Source organism: Populus euphratica, unplaced genomic scaffold (assembly GCF_000495115.2).
Source record: "Populus euphratica unplaced genomic scaffold, PopEup_1.0 scaffold93.1, whole genome shotgun sequence".
In the NCBI taxonomy this organism is placed as follows: Eukaryota; Viridiplantae; Streptophyta; class Magnoliopsida; order Malpighiales; family Salicaceae; genus Populus; species Populus euphratica.
In genome coordinates, this window is record NW_011499873.1 from 724,367 (window position 1) to 740,591 (window position 16,225).

The 16,225-nt window shown below is 35.5% G+C and overlaps 3 protein-coding genes across 5 annotated transcripts in view; 2 read left to right on the forward strand and 1 right to left on the reverse strand.

Annotated features, from left to right (window-relative positions):
- Positions 1 to 795: 795 nt before the first annotated feature.
- On the forward strand, positions 796 to 4,721 carry LOC105127916 (metal transporter Nramp5-like). Its single transcript, XM_011029396.1, has 13 exons — positions 796 to 930; positions 1,032 to 1,110; positions 1,206 to 1,246; positions 1,394 to 1,472; positions 1,655 to 1,759; positions 1,976 to 2,085; positions 2,534 to 2,715; positions 2,827 to 2,896; positions 3,087 to 3,260; positions 3,357 to 3,461; positions 3,575 to 3,706; positions 3,807 to 3,902; positions 4,090 to 4,721. Exons 1-13 carry the CDS (start codon positions 796 to 798, stop codon positions 4,429 to 4,431), a joined length of 1,650 nt encoding a protein of 549 aa, XP_011027698.1. The 3' UTR covers positions 4,432 to 4,721.
- Positions 4,722 to 6,354: 1,633 nt separating this feature from the next.
- On the forward strand, positions 6,355 to 10,622 carry LOC105127769 (metal transporter Nramp5-like). Its single transcript, XM_011029182.1, has 13 exons — positions 6,355 to 6,682; positions 6,804 to 6,882; positions 6,975 to 7,015; positions 7,118 to 7,196; positions 7,349 to 7,453; positions 7,584 to 7,693; positions 8,535 to 8,716; positions 8,843 to 8,912; positions 9,030 to 9,203; positions 9,288 to 9,392; positions 9,483 to 9,614; positions 9,713 to 9,808; positions 9,967 to 10,622. The coding sequence occupies exons 1-13, from the start codon at positions 6,554 to 6,556 to the stop codon at positions 10,300 to 10,302; spliced, it is 1,638 nt and encodes a 545-aa protein (XP_011027484.1). The 5' UTR covers positions 6,355 to 6,553; the 3' UTR covers positions 10,303 to 10,622.
- Positions 10,623 to 11,803: 1,181 nt separating this feature from the next.
- The window catches only part of LOC105127770 (SWI/SNF complex subunit SWI3C-like), a 6,591-nt gene continuing 2,169 nt past the window's right edge, over positions 11,804 to 16,225 (reverse strand). Inside the window, exons 4-9 of one of the 3 annotated variants that reach the window (XM_011029185.1) lie at positions 15,601 to 15,952; positions 15,426 to 15,499; positions 13,833 to 13,918; positions 13,440 to 13,513; positions 13,154 to 13,329; positions 11,804 to 12,674 (exon numbers count right to left, since the gene is read on the reverse strand). In XM_011029185.1, coding sequence (XP_011027487.1) covers positions 12,159 to 12,674; positions 13,154 to 13,329; positions 13,440 to 13,513; positions 13,833 to 13,918; positions 15,426 to 15,499; positions 15,601 to 15,952 — 1,278 coding nt within the window. In that variant the 3' untranslated portion in view covers positions 11,804 to 12,158. Of the gene's footprint in view, positions 12,675 to 13,153; positions 13,333 to 13,439; positions 13,514 to 13,832; positions 13,919 to 15,425; positions 15,500 to 15,600; positions 15,953 to 16,225 lie in introns of all 3 variants that reach the window. The other 2 variants (XM_011029186.1, XM_011029184.1) reach the window with 2 other exon arrangements.

Here is a 16,225-nt window from a genome sequence, read left to right on the forward strand (position 1 = left end):
CCTAGGAGAATTGGTGGGAACACCAAACCTGAAATATTATTTATGCACACGTATGATCATAGACGATGAAGGATGACCCAAATAATTGAGAGATTGAGCTTTAACTTATGTTTTTAGGTTTAATTTATATGAGCTTTTATTTGATGTTTACTAATTTAGTTTTATTTGTTGGGTTTGATTTAATTATTATTGAGTATTTTATTTAGTAGGTCATAAACCCAATTGCTTGTTCCAGTTAAGGTTTTAGTATTTATACCTTACTTTTCTAAATGTTAAGCAGTTTTAATGATTAATAAAAAAATTATAAATTTTACATATCTTCAATTCCTATTCTTTTCTTTCCTTACTTTCACTTTTCAACTTCACCTCTAAAAACTTCTTTCTTTTCTTATTTTAATTCTTATTATTTATTGTCTCCGCATCCAAAAATAAGACTCAAAATATATCCATTTTAATTTACATAATTCATGATCAATTTTTAAAAAATGAGGTTATAATAATCCATGCATGAAACGATGAGAAAAAAAAATGGAATGCATCTCAAACCTGAAAACACAATAAAATACTTCATATTTGAGCATCAACTAATAATTGAAGGTTTTTTTTTCTACGTATATGCGCCAACATAACTTTAGAGAGAAGACACTGTGGGATGAGTCGAATGGCTGCTGAAAAAGTTCCTTCAAACCAGACAAGCGGCATGCTCCTTTGCACTATAAATAGACCACTACAACTTCACTAGTTAGCATGCAAGTCCTACAAATACACAAACACCGAGACTACATAGAGAGAGAGATGGCAGGCATTCAGCAGCAAAATGATACTTTGCCAGCATCATGGGATGGTTCAAGCAAACAAACAGCAGCTTTTGATGTGGAGGGGCATCCTCGACCTTGTATTGATAATGAACTTAAAGACCCAAGTCACCAGGTCATATTTGTGTTTAGAAAAAAGATGTTTAAACTGATTTCTAATTAAATTTGTTAAGCTTATTTTATTAACAATATATCTAAATCTTTTTTAATGACTAGAAATCTGGATGGAGGAAGTTTCTATCATATGTAGGACCTGGTTTCCTCGTTTCATTGGCTTATCTTGACCCTGGAAATTGTAAGTGCACCTCTACTCATATTCTGTGTCATCGGTTATGTACTGTATTTGGGGCTGCATTATTTATACGTAGTTTTATGGTGGCATGTAAACAGTGGAGACTGATCTGCAAGCAGGAGCTAGTCACAGATATGAGGTAATTAAGAGAGACAAACATAAAAAAAGAAAAAAGTAAGAAGAAGAAAACGTAGCATAATTTTCTTTGGCAATGAGAAAATCAGCATGCATGCATGGATAAATTCACTAACCGGCCAGTGGTGATGGTATCATTTGCTATCTTCAGCTGCTATGGGTAGTGCTTGCTGGATTGATCTTTGCTCTTACAATCCAATCACTAGCTGCAAACCTTGGTGTCAGCACCGGTAAGACATTAAAACATTTGATTATCTCAAAGAAATTAGGAGAGAAAGAACATGTTATATCCCTAACCGTACGTGTTCTAACTTGGTATTAATTCCACTGTACTCTTAAATAGCTTAATTAAGGATTTATCATTCTTTCAACTAGTGATGATTATCAAATTAATCCGGCGTGGGAATTTTAGGAAAGCACCTGTCGGAGCTATGCAGAGCTGAGTACCCACGACATGTCAAGTATTGCCTGTGGTTGCTAGCAGAGATAGCTGTCATGGCTGCCGATATCCCCGAAGGCATAATTTTCTAACTCTATCATTTTAAATTAATCTTGGATACTAATATATGTCATTAGATGTTGTTGAATCATATTTTGAGACACATATGCATATCAGTTTTGGTTTTATTCTCCACTTTTAGACTGTTAAAACAAACAAGTTGAATTGCAACTGATCAGTAATTAGAGAAAAGCTAATAGATTTCTAACGTAGAATTTCTTATTTTCTTTACAGTGATTGGGACAGCTTTTGCCCTAAACATATTGTTTAATATCCCAGTATGGTCTGGAGTTCTATGCACTGGTTGTAGCACTCTGCTACTCCTCGGCCTGCAGAAATATGGTGTAAGTCATATCATTAATAACAAATATATACAAACTATAGTGGTGGTTTTATTTCTAGCCTTTTTTCTTGGCATGTCAAGTCTTGAGTCTTCATAAGTTCTTGGCCGTATATGCATTTGTGGTTTCAATACACGAATGTAAAGTAAAAAATGTTAATGGTTATACGGGTGCCTTTCCTATTTTTAGTGCTTTAATTATTATTTTGCCAGTCAACTATTCCAGCTCAAGCTTTGTTCTTTTCTATCCAAAACAAAAATGGTTTATAGTTTATTATTACAACACAACTACAGGTAAAACAAGTTTATCTGCAAAGCTTCTTGTTATCATTGGCTCCAAAAGATTAATCAATAGATGAAAAGTTCTTACAGGTCTTGAAGAAGAAAATCAAATTGCATTTCTACTCTCTTCTGAGATTTTCTTTCTCAAGAAAAAATTACTTTTTGTCCAGGTGAGGAAGCTAGAGCTGTTAATAGCACTGCTCGTGTTTGTTATGGCAGCGTGTTTCTTTGGAGAAATGAGACATGTAAAGCCTCCTGCAACTGATGTGCTTAAGGGCATGTTTATCCCCAAGCTGTCAGGCCAAGGATCCACTGGCGATGCCATTGCCCTACTCGGTGCCCTTGTCATGCCGTAAATTCGATCCTCAAATATGACTGCATTATTAAAATATAAAGTCCAAGTTTTTCAACTAATGGCTCTATTTTAATGCTAAATCACTCGCTTGTCTGTTTTCTCTAACAGGCACAATCTCTTTCTCCACTCTGCCCTTGTTCTGTCTAGGAAAACACCAAACTCTGTCCGTGGCATTAACGTAAGCCAAACAGCGAAACAGTATTATCTTGCAGAGATATCTGTTAAGGGCGGCTCAGGTTTGTTCACCTGAGATCGACCTGTGAACATATAATTAGTAAATTCAAATATCACATTTTTAATTTCGTTCAGTTTACCCTTACTATTTTTATTATACATTTCGACTAAATATTTTGCTCCGTCATTTACAGGATGCTTGTCGCTATTTCCTGATAGAGAGTGGGCTCGCGCTGTTTGTAGCATTTTTAATCAATCTCGCAGTCATCTCCGTATCTGGGACTGTTTGCTCAGCTCAAAATCTATCATCTGAAAATGCAGATCGATGTGGAGATCTCACCCTTAACTCTGCTTCCTTCCTTCTTCAGGTTAAAATCGCATAAAAATAATGGTTACCGATACTCATGTTCAAGTGTTAAGTTCTTACAAATAACTCTTATTTTGATTCTGGTTTGGTTTCACAGAATGTGCTGGGAAAATCAAGCTCAAAAATTTATGCGATTGCTGTATTAGCTTCAGGGCAGAGCTCCACTATCACAGGCACTTACGCAGGACAATACATCATGGAGGTCTCTGTCGACAAAATAAATAAATAAATAACTAAAACCCAAGCATTTGAGTTTGACTATTCAGAATTTCTTTAGATGGTAAATAAATTACTTTCCGCTGGTGTAATTTTCAGGGTTTCTTGGAACTTAGGATGAGAAAATGGATTAGGAACCTAGTGACTAGATGCATTGCCATTACACCTAGTCTTATTGTCTCCATTATCGATGGATCGTCAGGCGCGGGTCGACTAATCATCATTGCATCGGTTAGAAAAACTGATTACGTCAAACTAATCTAGTTTTGTATTTATTTATATCCATTTTCAAGTGTAATTAATTGTCACAATATTTCATTTGGCTCTGCAGATGATTCTTTCTTTTGAACTGCCTTTCGCTCTTATCCCACTTCTTAAATTCAGTAGCAGCACCACCAAGATGGGGCCACACAAGAACTCAATCTATGTAAGTTATTTTCTTTTCCTTTTTTAGTGCAAGTTGTACTTTATTTAATTTATTGTAACTTCTTAATTACCTAGAACTACAGTTTAAACCGACCTGCTAAATAAATTAAATTTCTTTTTTACATAAATTAAGATTCAACAACTTCTTAATATTTATATACTAATCATTTACCTTGTTGTGAACGCAGATTATAGCGTTATCATGGATTTTGGGTCTGGGAATTATTGGCATCAACATTTATTATCTAAGCACAGGCTTTGTGGGCTGGCTAATTGACAGCAATCTACCTAAAGTAGCGAACGTTTTCATTGGAATAATAGTATTTCCTCTAATGGCAGTCTATATCCTTACAGTAATCTATTTAACCTTCAGAAAGGACACTGTGGTGACTTTTATGGAGCCAAATAAGAATGACCCCCAGAACAAAACTAACATGGAGAACGGACTAGCTAAATCTACCGAGGGCCCGGAGATGGTGGATCGTGCGCCATATAGAGAGGATTTAGCTGATATCCCTCTGCCAGAATAGGGGGTGTTCAGAGCTAGAAATCCAGGTTCCTTCGTTAATGCATGACAAGCACAACTCGTAAAATCGGGGTTAAAAATGATGTGTTATATGAAGCCTTCTTGTTTAGTTGAAGTTACAAGTCTTACTAATACTTCATCGCACCCCTTTTTGGGTCCAAAAATAGCAGGGCTCCTCACCTGTAAACTTTATGGAATGCTCTTGAAGTTGTAATGTTGAATTTTATTTCGGTAAAAATGGATCGAGGCCATTATCATTGCCTTGAACAGTCAAGTAGTTTCGGGTCGCGATCAGATATGGAAGTGTAAGTTTTAGTTTTCTTTTATCTCCGTACAATATTGAGGTTTCCTTGATTTGACCTCAGAATAAGATCTTCTCCCATATCTAACAGTTCAAGTGAGATAGCTCGTCTATGGATTCTCTGGAGGCGTCATTGCATTATTATAAGGGACTCCCTTGGAATCTCTAAATTTTATAAAAACTTATCTCAGATTGCAAACGTTTAGCTAAAACTTGATAGAGACCATGTTCGTGTTCAGTTGCAGAGGACATTCTGTTAAGATTTAAAAAAGTGTAATTCAGCCTGCATAATCTCATTTAAAATATACAGAATTCCTTGCAATTTTCCCAGAAAATGTTCTTCCTGTTTTCCATTAATTTCTCCGGGTTCTTTTTCAGTAAACCCTTTCCTGTTTCAACCTGCATAATCTCATTTAAAATATACAGAATTCCTTGCAATTTTCCCAGAAAATGTTCTTCCTGTTTTCCATTAATTTCTCCGGGTTCTTTTTCAGTAAACCCTTTCCTGTTTCAACCTGCATAATCTCATTTAAAATACACAGAATTCCTTGCAATTTTCCCAGAAAATGTTCTTCCTGTTTTCCATTAATTTCTCCGGGTTCTTTTTCAGTAAACCCTTTCCTGTTTCAACCTGCATAATCTCATTTAAAATACACAGAATTCCTTGCAATTTTCCCAGAAAATGTTCTTCCTGTTTTCCATTAATTTCTCCCGGCTCTTTTTCAGTAAACCCTTTCCTGTTTTTCCTTTCAATCCTAATTAATCTAGTTTCGGAAGGCATGAAAGAGTTGAAAAGAAATGAATTGAGAAAAATCTTAGACTTTGTACATAATTTTTCAAAAAAAATTAAAAGAAACAAAGAAAGAGAACAATCTCTTTATTAATTTATCTAAATACCAAAGCCTTGCTAAAAAATAAACACTAGTTACAGGCCTAAACTCTATTTTTCAAAAAGAAAAAAAAATCCTAAAAAAAATTTATAGAATTTATCAAATATTAGGATTCTTAAACTAGATAGGAAAAAAAAAAAAAAAAAGCTCATGCATTAGTGCCAATCCATGCAACGCAACAATCAATAGGATTGAAAGAAAAATCGGAAATGAATTGAATGAAAAAGAGCTTGAGAAAAAAAATCTATATATGTATGAGAGAGAAAAAAAAAACAATCTCTATCTTAATTTATTAAAATAAAAAAGGTCGTTAAAAAATAAACTAAATAACCATATTTATATTCATCTTGACATAATATTTAATTTTTTAAAAAATATATCTTAATAAATAATCATAAAATTAATATAGCATCCCACTAGCATTAGGGTTTCTAAATAAACAAAAAATAAAGTTTATAAATTAAAGAAAAATAACTAAAAAATATTTATTTTTAAAGAGGTTAGAAGGCAGTCACGTCCCTCTTTTCCTTTCCTGGAAAAAAATGAAAAAAAGGTTGTCTTTCTTAAATAAAGAAGATGCTTTCGGATTTACATAAGAATACTTCCCACAATTTGAACATGTCCCTTTGGTTTAACTTGGGGTCTGACTTGTGACAAAATGGCATGCGGTGCCAGCATCTTATTGGTTTGGAGTTCCAAACAAGGGTTGCTATTCATTTTGGTAGAAACTCGGTATTTTAACAAGTTACCTTCATAAAAAAATGTCAAATCGGTTCCACCCCTTGATCTGCACTATAAATAAGAGAGCAGTTCATTGAAGATTTAAGTTAAATTGTGAAGACACTGGCTGGTGTAAGAGAATTGATTTTATGATCATATATCCAAACCCAAAAAAAAACCCTTCTCTCTGAGAGGTAAGAAAGTGAAAAGGAGAGATGGCAAGCTCACAGCAGGAACTGCAAGCGTGTGAGATTGCTCCAGAATCACGGGGAAACAGCAATCGTATAGCAGCTCTTAACTTGGTTGGCCAGTCCCCACCTTGCATTGATGATTATGACCAACAGGTCAGTATCATTCTCTCATTTTCGGGCTTCTTTTCCACTTACTTTCATATATTTTGGTAAACTTGGAAGGAAAATCACTGTGTTTCTTTTAATCTACTGTTTTGACGAATATTATATATAGAAACCCGGATGGAGAAAGTTCCTACCCTACGTCGGACCCGGTTTTCTTGTTTCATTAGCTTATCTTGATCCTGGAAACTGTAAGCCCCTACCCCCCCGTCTTCAATTCCTCCTCTGCAGAGCTTTGTGCGTCTCGTTAATATACTAACGGTCTCATGCGAACTACTTGCAGTGGAAACAGATTTGCAAGCAGGAGCCAACCATGGATACGAGGTAAAAAGAAAAGAATAAGAGGGAACGCTTCATTGGTTGAGAGAATTAGCACACAAAAATGTGGACTAATAAAAGGTGATCATATCTGATATATATTTTCAGCTGTTATGGGTGATCCTTATTGGTTTGATCTTCGCTCTCATAATCCAATCCCTTGCTGCAAATCTTGGTGTGAGCACCGGTACGTAATTTAATTAATTACTGAAGTGAAAGCAACCAGCTATAGTTTGTTTCTAAGCAAAATTTCATATAGTTAAACTAATGATGCATTAGATTCTATAATTTACTACCAGTACTAGCATTTATTTTTGTGCTGCGGCGTTGGGTTTTCAGGCAGACACCTAGCTGAGTTGTGCAAGGCTGAATATCCAAAGTACGTGAGATGGAGCCTGTGGTTGCTAGCAGAGGTAGCTGTCATAGCTGCTGATATACCTGAAGGCATGTATAAATTCGACTACCATTAAAGATTTCCAGGGTAGAAGTTTAAATTTCTAACAGGTTATCACAATTTATACAGCGCACTAACTAACCTTTTTTTTTTTCCCCGAATGTATATATGTTCGGACAGTCATTGGAACAGCCTTTGCGTTAAACATACTATTCCACATCCCCATATGGGCAGGAGTTCTCATGACTGGTCTTAGCACTCTCCTGCTTCTTGGTCTCCAAAAATATGGGGTAATTATTCTAGAAATTATTCACTGAATGAAAAAATAAATAAATAAATCTCTCTCGTATATTTTCTTCTAAAAAAACTACTTGAATATGTAAAATCCATGCTTCTTGACTTTCTTAATTTCAGAGAGTATTTCCATTACTGTTGATGCCATGATTCACCAGCTTTTACATGATGGTGTAAATTTGACAAATAAGTGGGATAATCTTAAGTAAGAGGAATTGTTTATGAATGTGATTGCAGCAATAAATATGACCTCTGATTTTCCTTGTCGAAAGAGACGAGGACCAGTGCCTCGTTTCTTAAACTGATAGTCATCGTCACCAGCTATTTCTCAACTGACGTTCTCTCATGAATAAAATTGCTTAATCCATTCAATCGTTATGAATCTTGTTGATACACGGGTGTGAATTGTTCTATGATGCCAATTTTATTTTTTATTTTTCATTGCGTCGACCGTTTCAAAATAATTAGAAAAGAGTGTTTACTTTCATAAAATAACTTTTAATGTTTTTTTATTCTATAAAAAAATAGAGAGTTGGAAAACATGTTTTTCTTAAAAATCAATTTTCATTTCCAGTCAATAATACCGTACCTGCTACGCTACACAAAGTCCACTAGTGTCGGCCTTCAGTATGATCAAAAGAACAAAAAACATAAAAATAGTGTCGACATTTTGTACGCTGTTGTCGTTTCTCAATCCTGAATATTAAACTAGAAGCCGCCCCGAAATCTTTTTTTATTCATTTCAATAAAGAAACTTGTTAGTTATTCCTACGTCCAGATTACCACGCCATGTTTTCTTAAATCTCAACTCTTTCATGGGTTTTGTCTACTGGCCAGATCAGGAAACTGGAGCTGCTGATATCAGTGCTGGTGTTTACAATGGCAGCATGTTTCTTTGGTGAACTTAGTTATGTAAAGCCTCCAGCATCTGGTGTGCTTAAAGGCATGTTTATCCCTAAACTGTCAGGCCAAGGAGCCACTGGCGATGCCATTGCTCTACTCGGTGCCCTTGTCATGCCGTGCGATTCCACCTTCTATAAATAGAAGTTTTATTATAATCACGGGGCTGTGCTGCCATTCTGCAATTGTTCAAGTGCCTAATCTTGATAGTTACATCACTAACATCCATTTTTTTCCCTCAATAGGCACAACCTCTTTCTTCATTCTGCTCTTGTGCTTTCTAGGAAAGTGCCCAATTCCGTTCGTGGCATCAATGTGAGCCGGCACTAAAAACAGATGATTAAATTTTATGTTTTAACTCATGATGATATGTTTGGTGAAGTGTAATAAAATGTGATGCTCGTTATTCTATTTTGTTTTTTCTATGTACAGGATGCATGTCGATATTTCCTGATAGAAAGCGGATTTGCACTATTTGTAGCATTTTTAATCAATGTATCGATTGTCTCTGTATCGGGTACTGTTTGCTTGGCCAAGAATCTCTCGCCTGAAAATGCTGATCAGTGCGGTGATCTCACCCTCAAGGGTGCTTCTTTCTTACTCAAGGTACAGATGGTTATAGTTAAGTATATCTACGTACGCACACGGAATTAATATTAATCGTAAGATCTGAGGGATCAACAATTGCAGAATGTGCTGGGAAAGTCAAGTTCGACCATTTATGCCATTGCGTTATTAGCCTCGGGACAAAGCTCTACAATAACAGGCACTTACGCTGGACAATACATCATGCAGGTTCATAATATTACCATCTTAGTGTATGATTCATACTTGTGAATATTTCAAAACTTGCAGGTTTATTTTTTCGGTATCTAAATCTCTCAGGGTTTCTTGGATTTGAAGATGAGAAAATGGCTTAGGAACCTAATGACTAGATGCATTGCCATTTTACCCAGTCTCTTTGTCTCAATTATAGGTGGATCATCCGGGGCAAGCCGATTAATCATCATTGCATCGGTAGAGAAAATGAAAATTATGTTTCCACAAGTCATGTTAATTTCATAGTCAAACAAATTGTTACTATTATCTATAATTTATTTTTTTTACTTGTTCAGATGATATTGTCATTTGAGCTCCCATTTGCACTTATCCCACTTCTTAAATTCAGCAGCAGTAACCCCAAGATGGGACCGCACAAGAACTCAATTTATGTAAGCTGTATTTTTAAAGTTTTTTTTTTATCATTTTTTATATAAGCTCTTCTGATTTCCTTCAATTGAAATCATGTCGAAATGTCTCCTCGTGTGGTCATTTGTAGTGGAATTTGCTACCGCAGCGCCTGATACACCGCTCATTTACATTTCTGCAGATAATTGTCATCTCGTGGACTCTGGGATTGATGATCATTGGAATCAATGTGTATTATCTGAGCACAGAATTCGTGGGCTGGCTGACTCATAACAATCTGCCCAAAGTTGGAAATGTGATTATCGGGATCATAGTCTTTCCTTTGATGGCAATATATATTCTTGCTATCATCTACCTAACCTTTAGAAAAGACACTGCTGTGACATACATTGACCCAGTGAAGAATGATCCAAATCTTGAGGCTAACAAGGAAAATGGGCAAGGAAAATCTAACCAGGAAATGGCATTGGGTCGGGTACCTTACAGAGAGGATTTAGCTGATGTCCCACTGCCATAGTAGAGGGACAAATCAAGTGCACCGGTAGCCATCATCATTTTCATCAGTGAATTATGAGATTGAGCTTGGTTATTAGAGCAGCTAAGGGTTACTGGGTTCCCTGTTCCATATCCACGTATATCATGCCTTGTAGGCAGGCTTTTATCACTCACGCCACTAGCCTTTCCAGCTCACTTATCGCTTTACTTTTCCAAAGACCACCACTGCAAGACTCCTTTACAGAAAAAGGAAATTACTGTATAATTTCCATGAGATGTTCAGGACTTCAGGTTGTCAATCCACGTTTTATACCTATGTAGTTAAAGTACTCGCTACCCTCACGCTTTGTTATTTTTTCCTTTCAGTTTCCTTTCCTTTTATTTATGGTCACAGGCACATGGAATCGATATATGGAATGGAGTTTATTTCTCGTCTGTGAATTGAATGAGATTGAATTTTTTTTAATCTAAAAAAAATATTTAAGTAAAAATATAATTTAATTTAAAAAATTCAAGATGATATTTTTTAAAATATTGAGCCAACAACATATTAAAACGACATATTAAAGTGATCTGAATTAATTTGTCAAATTTATAACTCAGACTATGAGATCATAATAGCACAATATAAAAACAATTCAAAATAAATTATGAATTTTAATTTTTAATAAACTCAATATTGAATAATGAAATTGATAAAAAAAAAACACAAAAATAACTTAAGTTAACATGATAAATCTACAACCTGATTCATGAGAATATGATAATTCTATAAAAGGTAAATAAAACAAAGTACATAGCCTAATTTTTAATTAAAATAATATTGAAAAATAAAATTAAAAAAAAGACACGAATAAAACAACCCAAGTCAACTCAGGTTAACTCACCAAATTTATAACTCAAATTATAAGATCGAGACAATCTCAAAAAAAATAAACTAAAAAAATAATCTAATTCAACTTGGGTTAATTTATCAAATATATTACTAGAGTTAGAGACTAGGATAACCCATAAAATACAAATCAAAACAAATTATGAAGTTTAATTTTTAATTGACTCATTGTTGAAAGATACAATTGGAGAAAAAAACTAAAAAAAAACACAATAAAACAACTCAAGTTCATCCAGATTAACTCGTAAAATATATAACCCATGTCATAAGACCAGAATATCCTTATAGAAAACAAACATAAACAAATCATGAAATTTAATTTTTAATAATTCAATATTAACAAATAAAATTAATAAAAAAAAAAAAAAAACATTTAAATCAACTTACTTAACCCACTAAACCTATATCACTCAAACAACTGCATAAAAAACAAATAATTAAATCTAACCTTAAAAACACAAATCATTAAACCTGATCTTAAATAAACCAAATGTGCCAAGTAAGAAGCAACACCTCTTTCAGGTTTTATTAATTAATAATTAATGCGAAGAAAAGAAATAATGGCGAGGGAGACGCAGGAATTGCATAAGGAATCATTAGCTCACCTCTGGAAGAAGTAACAAATTGGCCAAAGAGAAAATAGAGAAGGATTTAATTACTAATCTGCAAAAGAAAAGAACCATATAATATAGTCGTCTGATGCCATTTTCACGACACATTTTATATTAAAGATTATTTGCTCTGAAAATAATTTTTCCTAAGTTAATGGACAACGCTCATAATTCGATACAAAGGCTACATCAACTTAATCTGTTACAAGCCTACAAACTGCACAGAATAATTTATATTCAGATCAAAACTACAGCGCAAGACAGATGAAACGTTCTTGGCTCCATCCTTTTTCATCTTTGACCCCAGCTGCAGCACAGATTGTGAGCAAGTAACCAGTGGAACTAACCATAAAACTCCACATCACTTTCTCCGTTTCAACCTAAGCCAGAACTAGGGCCCGACACAGATCTCGGCATTTGATTGAGGTTAGGCTGTGAATTTCCAGGGCCATTGTACATGACATTCGATGGAGCTGACGAGGATGGCTGTATAGCTGCCATGGGCAGCCTCGGCCCTAATGGAAACATTGGCTGAGGATGTCCCCGTTGCAAATATGACACGTGAGGATGGACTTGTTGATTGTTGTGCGGATGGGTTGGATTACTGTTGCCATATCCTGAAATGCTTGGTTGTGAAGAGGAGGAAGGCATCACCTGCTGCCTATTGTTGCCCACATTATTGTTAACCATCGAAGGAGCAACACCAGCTGGGTTCACTTGTGAAGTGACTCCTGCAGGTCCTATCCGGGTAGATAGCATGCGGACCCGCTCAGCAGCAAACCGTTGCCTTGTCTTCTCCACTTGCTCGCACTCTCTCATTAGAAATGTTTCCACTTCAGCAAACTGCTTCAGCTTAAGCTCCAGTCTCTTCAACTGTAACCATTTCAAAAACTTCTTAATTTTTAATCACAAATTATTACATATGGTGAAGCCTAACAAATTTCAGTTTCAATATAAATATGCTAGTTAAATACAAGTGATAAAAGCGTAATTAGGTGGCTTGAGAAAATATGTCCAACCACCAAAAGAACAGCATGTTTAAGGATGTCCCCAGAAGGTTCATTAGTGCCCTCTTGCACTTGAAAACACTAGCAAAGGTATAAATATACATATATAGGGATGTTTGTGAGTGTGGTAGCGGTTGTTTTTCAAAGTGTTTTTCACTTGAAAATACATTAAAATAATTTTTTTTATGTTTTAAAAATTATTTTTAACATCTACACATCAAAACGGTCAAAAAACATAGAAAAAAAATCAAATTTTTGGGAAACAGGAAATGCATTTTCAACCGTGTTCCCAAACGCACACTTAGAAACAAGTAAATAGGAAAATGAAAGTCAAGAAGAAAGTAACATTGGCAGCGGCTCTACCTGATGATTAATGATATTGGCAGATAGTCTCTGAATTTCCCGCTCTTCATGATCAGCAAACAGTTTAGCCTTTGTTGCTGCAGCAGCTAGGCCAGCTTTGGCAGCTGCTTCAACTTTTTCAGAAGACAAAGGAGCAACCTCAGCCCCATTTTGACCCCATGAACCATGCTGGCCATCTTCTGAAGAAAGATCCATGGAGAGATTTTGCTAATGTTAGATGAAGGAGAGGGAAAACAGAGCGAGGAAGAGAAATATAATTAAAACACTGAAAGCAACTTATGGCCACCTTTTTGTTGAATTGAATTTGCAACTTCTCCATGAAAACCACCTTCTCGACCATGTAATCTCTCTGAATCCATCCTTCATAAGGGGGGGAAATTAATTGAATTCAACAAGGATAGAAAACATGCAAGCATAATTTATGTATAAGCTAAAAAGAAAAAAGAAAACCCTCCACTGCATATTATTTTCACCAGGGGAACAGAAGCCATGCTGACGATACCAAAGAACTTTTATTAGGTTCAAAGCATAGCTACTCAAAAGTTGCTAATACTAGAAGGAGAAGAACAGCAGAAAGAGATTTATCCTCTGTGAATCAAATTGACAAATTCCCAAGAAATCACATGTATACACACACCCCGTAAACCTTCAAAGTATTCTAAGATGAACATACACCTACCTGTTATCCTCAGACAATGCTGCCAAAGATGCATGAGCACAGGCTGCAGCAACTCTTGGTCCAACAGCAGAGGCCAGAAAAGCAACCTACAAAATTTTCCATTGGTTAGATGGATCCACAAAATATCCAAGCAAGAAAACTTTTGAAAGATGTTCATTTCTGCTGTGTAATTCCACCATTCACAGATAACTTCAAGCATAATTTACCAACAATAAACCTATATTCCTAAATATACCTCCATTCTCCGCTCTTCTTTCCACCAAATTAATTTGTTCAACCCTTTAACCACCAAACTAATTTGTTCAACCCTTTAAAAGTAATTGCTGCCAGAAAAACCTGCAACTTGGTCCAATTAATTCAAGCAGATTAAACATTTTGCTCACAAACATCAATCGATCAATCCAACCAATCCAACCCCAATTCAACCAACAAATTGTGGACCCTAGTTTTGTAACCCCAAACTCCAAGATTTCACTTTTAACAAACCCAAACACCACGAAACATAAGGAAATGCCACTGGATATACTGCACAACACTGCCAATACCTCATATCTCCTGCATCTTCTCTTTTATTAGATGGGAAAGAAAAGTCAAAGCTGGCAGAGTTGGTACCAAATAAATTGAGGCTAAAGCAGGGGGCTAGCGGGTTAGAAACAAATGGACACGTGGATTTTTGTATGACAATTAAGGACAGAAAAGAATTGATCATTAAAATGGGTGGTGTTAGATACTTGTTAATTAAGGATTCATATGTAAGAGCCATTCGATATAAATGAACCTAACAGAAGCAGAAAGGATGTCGCATCAAACATCTAAATAGACGCTGGAAGTGTGGTTTCTAAATACACCATTGCGTTGAATTAGAACTCAAGCATGATGAGTAACAAATATTGCTGTAAAATCAAACAGTAGTTTTTTCAAGAAACCGAGGGCAAGAGGAAGGCCAAATAAGTTCGATTGTATATATAATTTACGGATAGATTTATGACTCAACTTGAAGTAATTGCAGCAAATTCCTAGTTACTTTACAAGCCAGAATGCTCTTAGATTTCAAAAGCATAAAAAGAACAGTGGATGCAAAAATCAGTTTGGAAAAAGGTGGCACTCCGGAACAGTTCATAGACTTGATTTTAGCTTTTATGTTTGCTACTAAATACTGATATCTTTTACCATTCAAAATAGGAGTCAAATAGTCACAGGAGCTTTATGATGAAAGAGAATGAAGCTATAAGCTATCCTCTGAATATATCCTGAAACTGAAGAGGTAGTGAGATCTGATCCGCCTTGTTCCTAGGTTATTTTTTCCAAATATTCAGGAGGTCTAGCTTTTGATTTTTTTTCATTGTCCAACCACCCACATGATAAATAAAGAATGTGGAAAACACAAAGAACAAACATCCACAATGAGCATACAGCAAAGTTAATTATTTAAGACCTCCAGGGTTAATACTGAAAACCCCAAAAAATGTGAGAAAATATATAAAATTAGCAGATCATTTTAGCATGAATGCATTGATAGCCAAATTGAATTTTTTATACTTCATAGACTTTCGTGTGAACATATAAACTGCACAAATAAAGATAGTGACCTACCAATGCCATAACTGGATTGCCAGAATTTGCAAAAGGTAGCCTATTTTCAGCATCAGCACTTTGGAGGCAGGATCCTACAGAAACAAAGAGAAATGCAGCCACAGAATATTAGAGATACATCACCATTATTTTGAAGTGATAAGATCATAAGCAAATGAAACAGCTGACAGGTCACCATTTGAGCTTGGGTGTGGTCTTCTGCTATCATCTCTACTAGATGGACTGGGTGGCTTGGACATTCTTGGAACTTCAATATTTTCCAACAGGCCATCCTCTACAGGCAGACGCAGAAAGTGAAGGATGCATTGTGCTTTTGACTTGGTTCCAACATGTTCTGCAATTTCATTCCAATTCTCATTGTAAATCTCCATTGCCTCAAGGAGTAGTAATGTTTCCTGGTCACTCCAATTTTCTCCGTCTATATCACCATAATCTTTTGTTGAATCTACCTTAATAAAATCTAAACTTGAATGACCAGTCACGAATCTCCCCTCATGGAAGCAATCAGAGCATAGTAGTATATCAACCTGTTAAATTAGATGCTGATCAGCAATAACGAATCAACAACAACAAAAAATAACAGAGCGAGAGAGAGAGAACTTAAATCAGGGATTTAGGTTGACTGAAGATCTCCAAAGGAATTTCCAGGTTTTGACCTTATGTGTATATGGATGACTTTGGAGATCTCAAAAATCAAGTCTTAATAGAGAGAGCTTGCAGGGAGCATAAGGGAAATCCAGAATGGATAGAACAACATAACAGTGACTAACTGATGCGGGTAATAAGCAAAAGTAGGGAAA

Bases quoted from the DNA above. Each gene is read 5' to 3' on its own strand.
- LOC105127916 (XM_011029396.1), top strand. From the start codon at position 796: ATGGCAGGCATTCAGCAGCAAAATGATACTTTGCCAGCATCATGGGAT. The intron at 1,760-1,975 runs GCATAATTTTCT...TTTTCTTTACAG, and splicing joins GGCTGCCGATATCCCCGAAG to TGATTGGGACAGCTTTTGCC. The intron at 3,462-3,574 runs GTCTCTGTCGAC...TGTAATTTTCAG, and splicing joins CAGGACAATACATCATGGAG to GGTTTCTTGGAACTTAGGAT.
- LOC105127769 (XM_011029182.1), top strand. From the start codon at position 6,554: ATGGCAAGCTCACAGCAGGAACTGCAAGCGTGTGAGATTGCTCCAGAA. The intron at 7,454-7,583 runs GCATGTATAAAT...ATGTTCGGACAG, and splicing joins AGCTGCTGATATACCTGAAG to TCATTGGAACAGCCTTTGCG. The intron at 8,913-9,029 runs GTGAGCCGGCAC...TTCTATGTACAG, and splicing joins ATTCCGTTCGTGGCATCAAT to GATGCATGTCGATATTTCCT.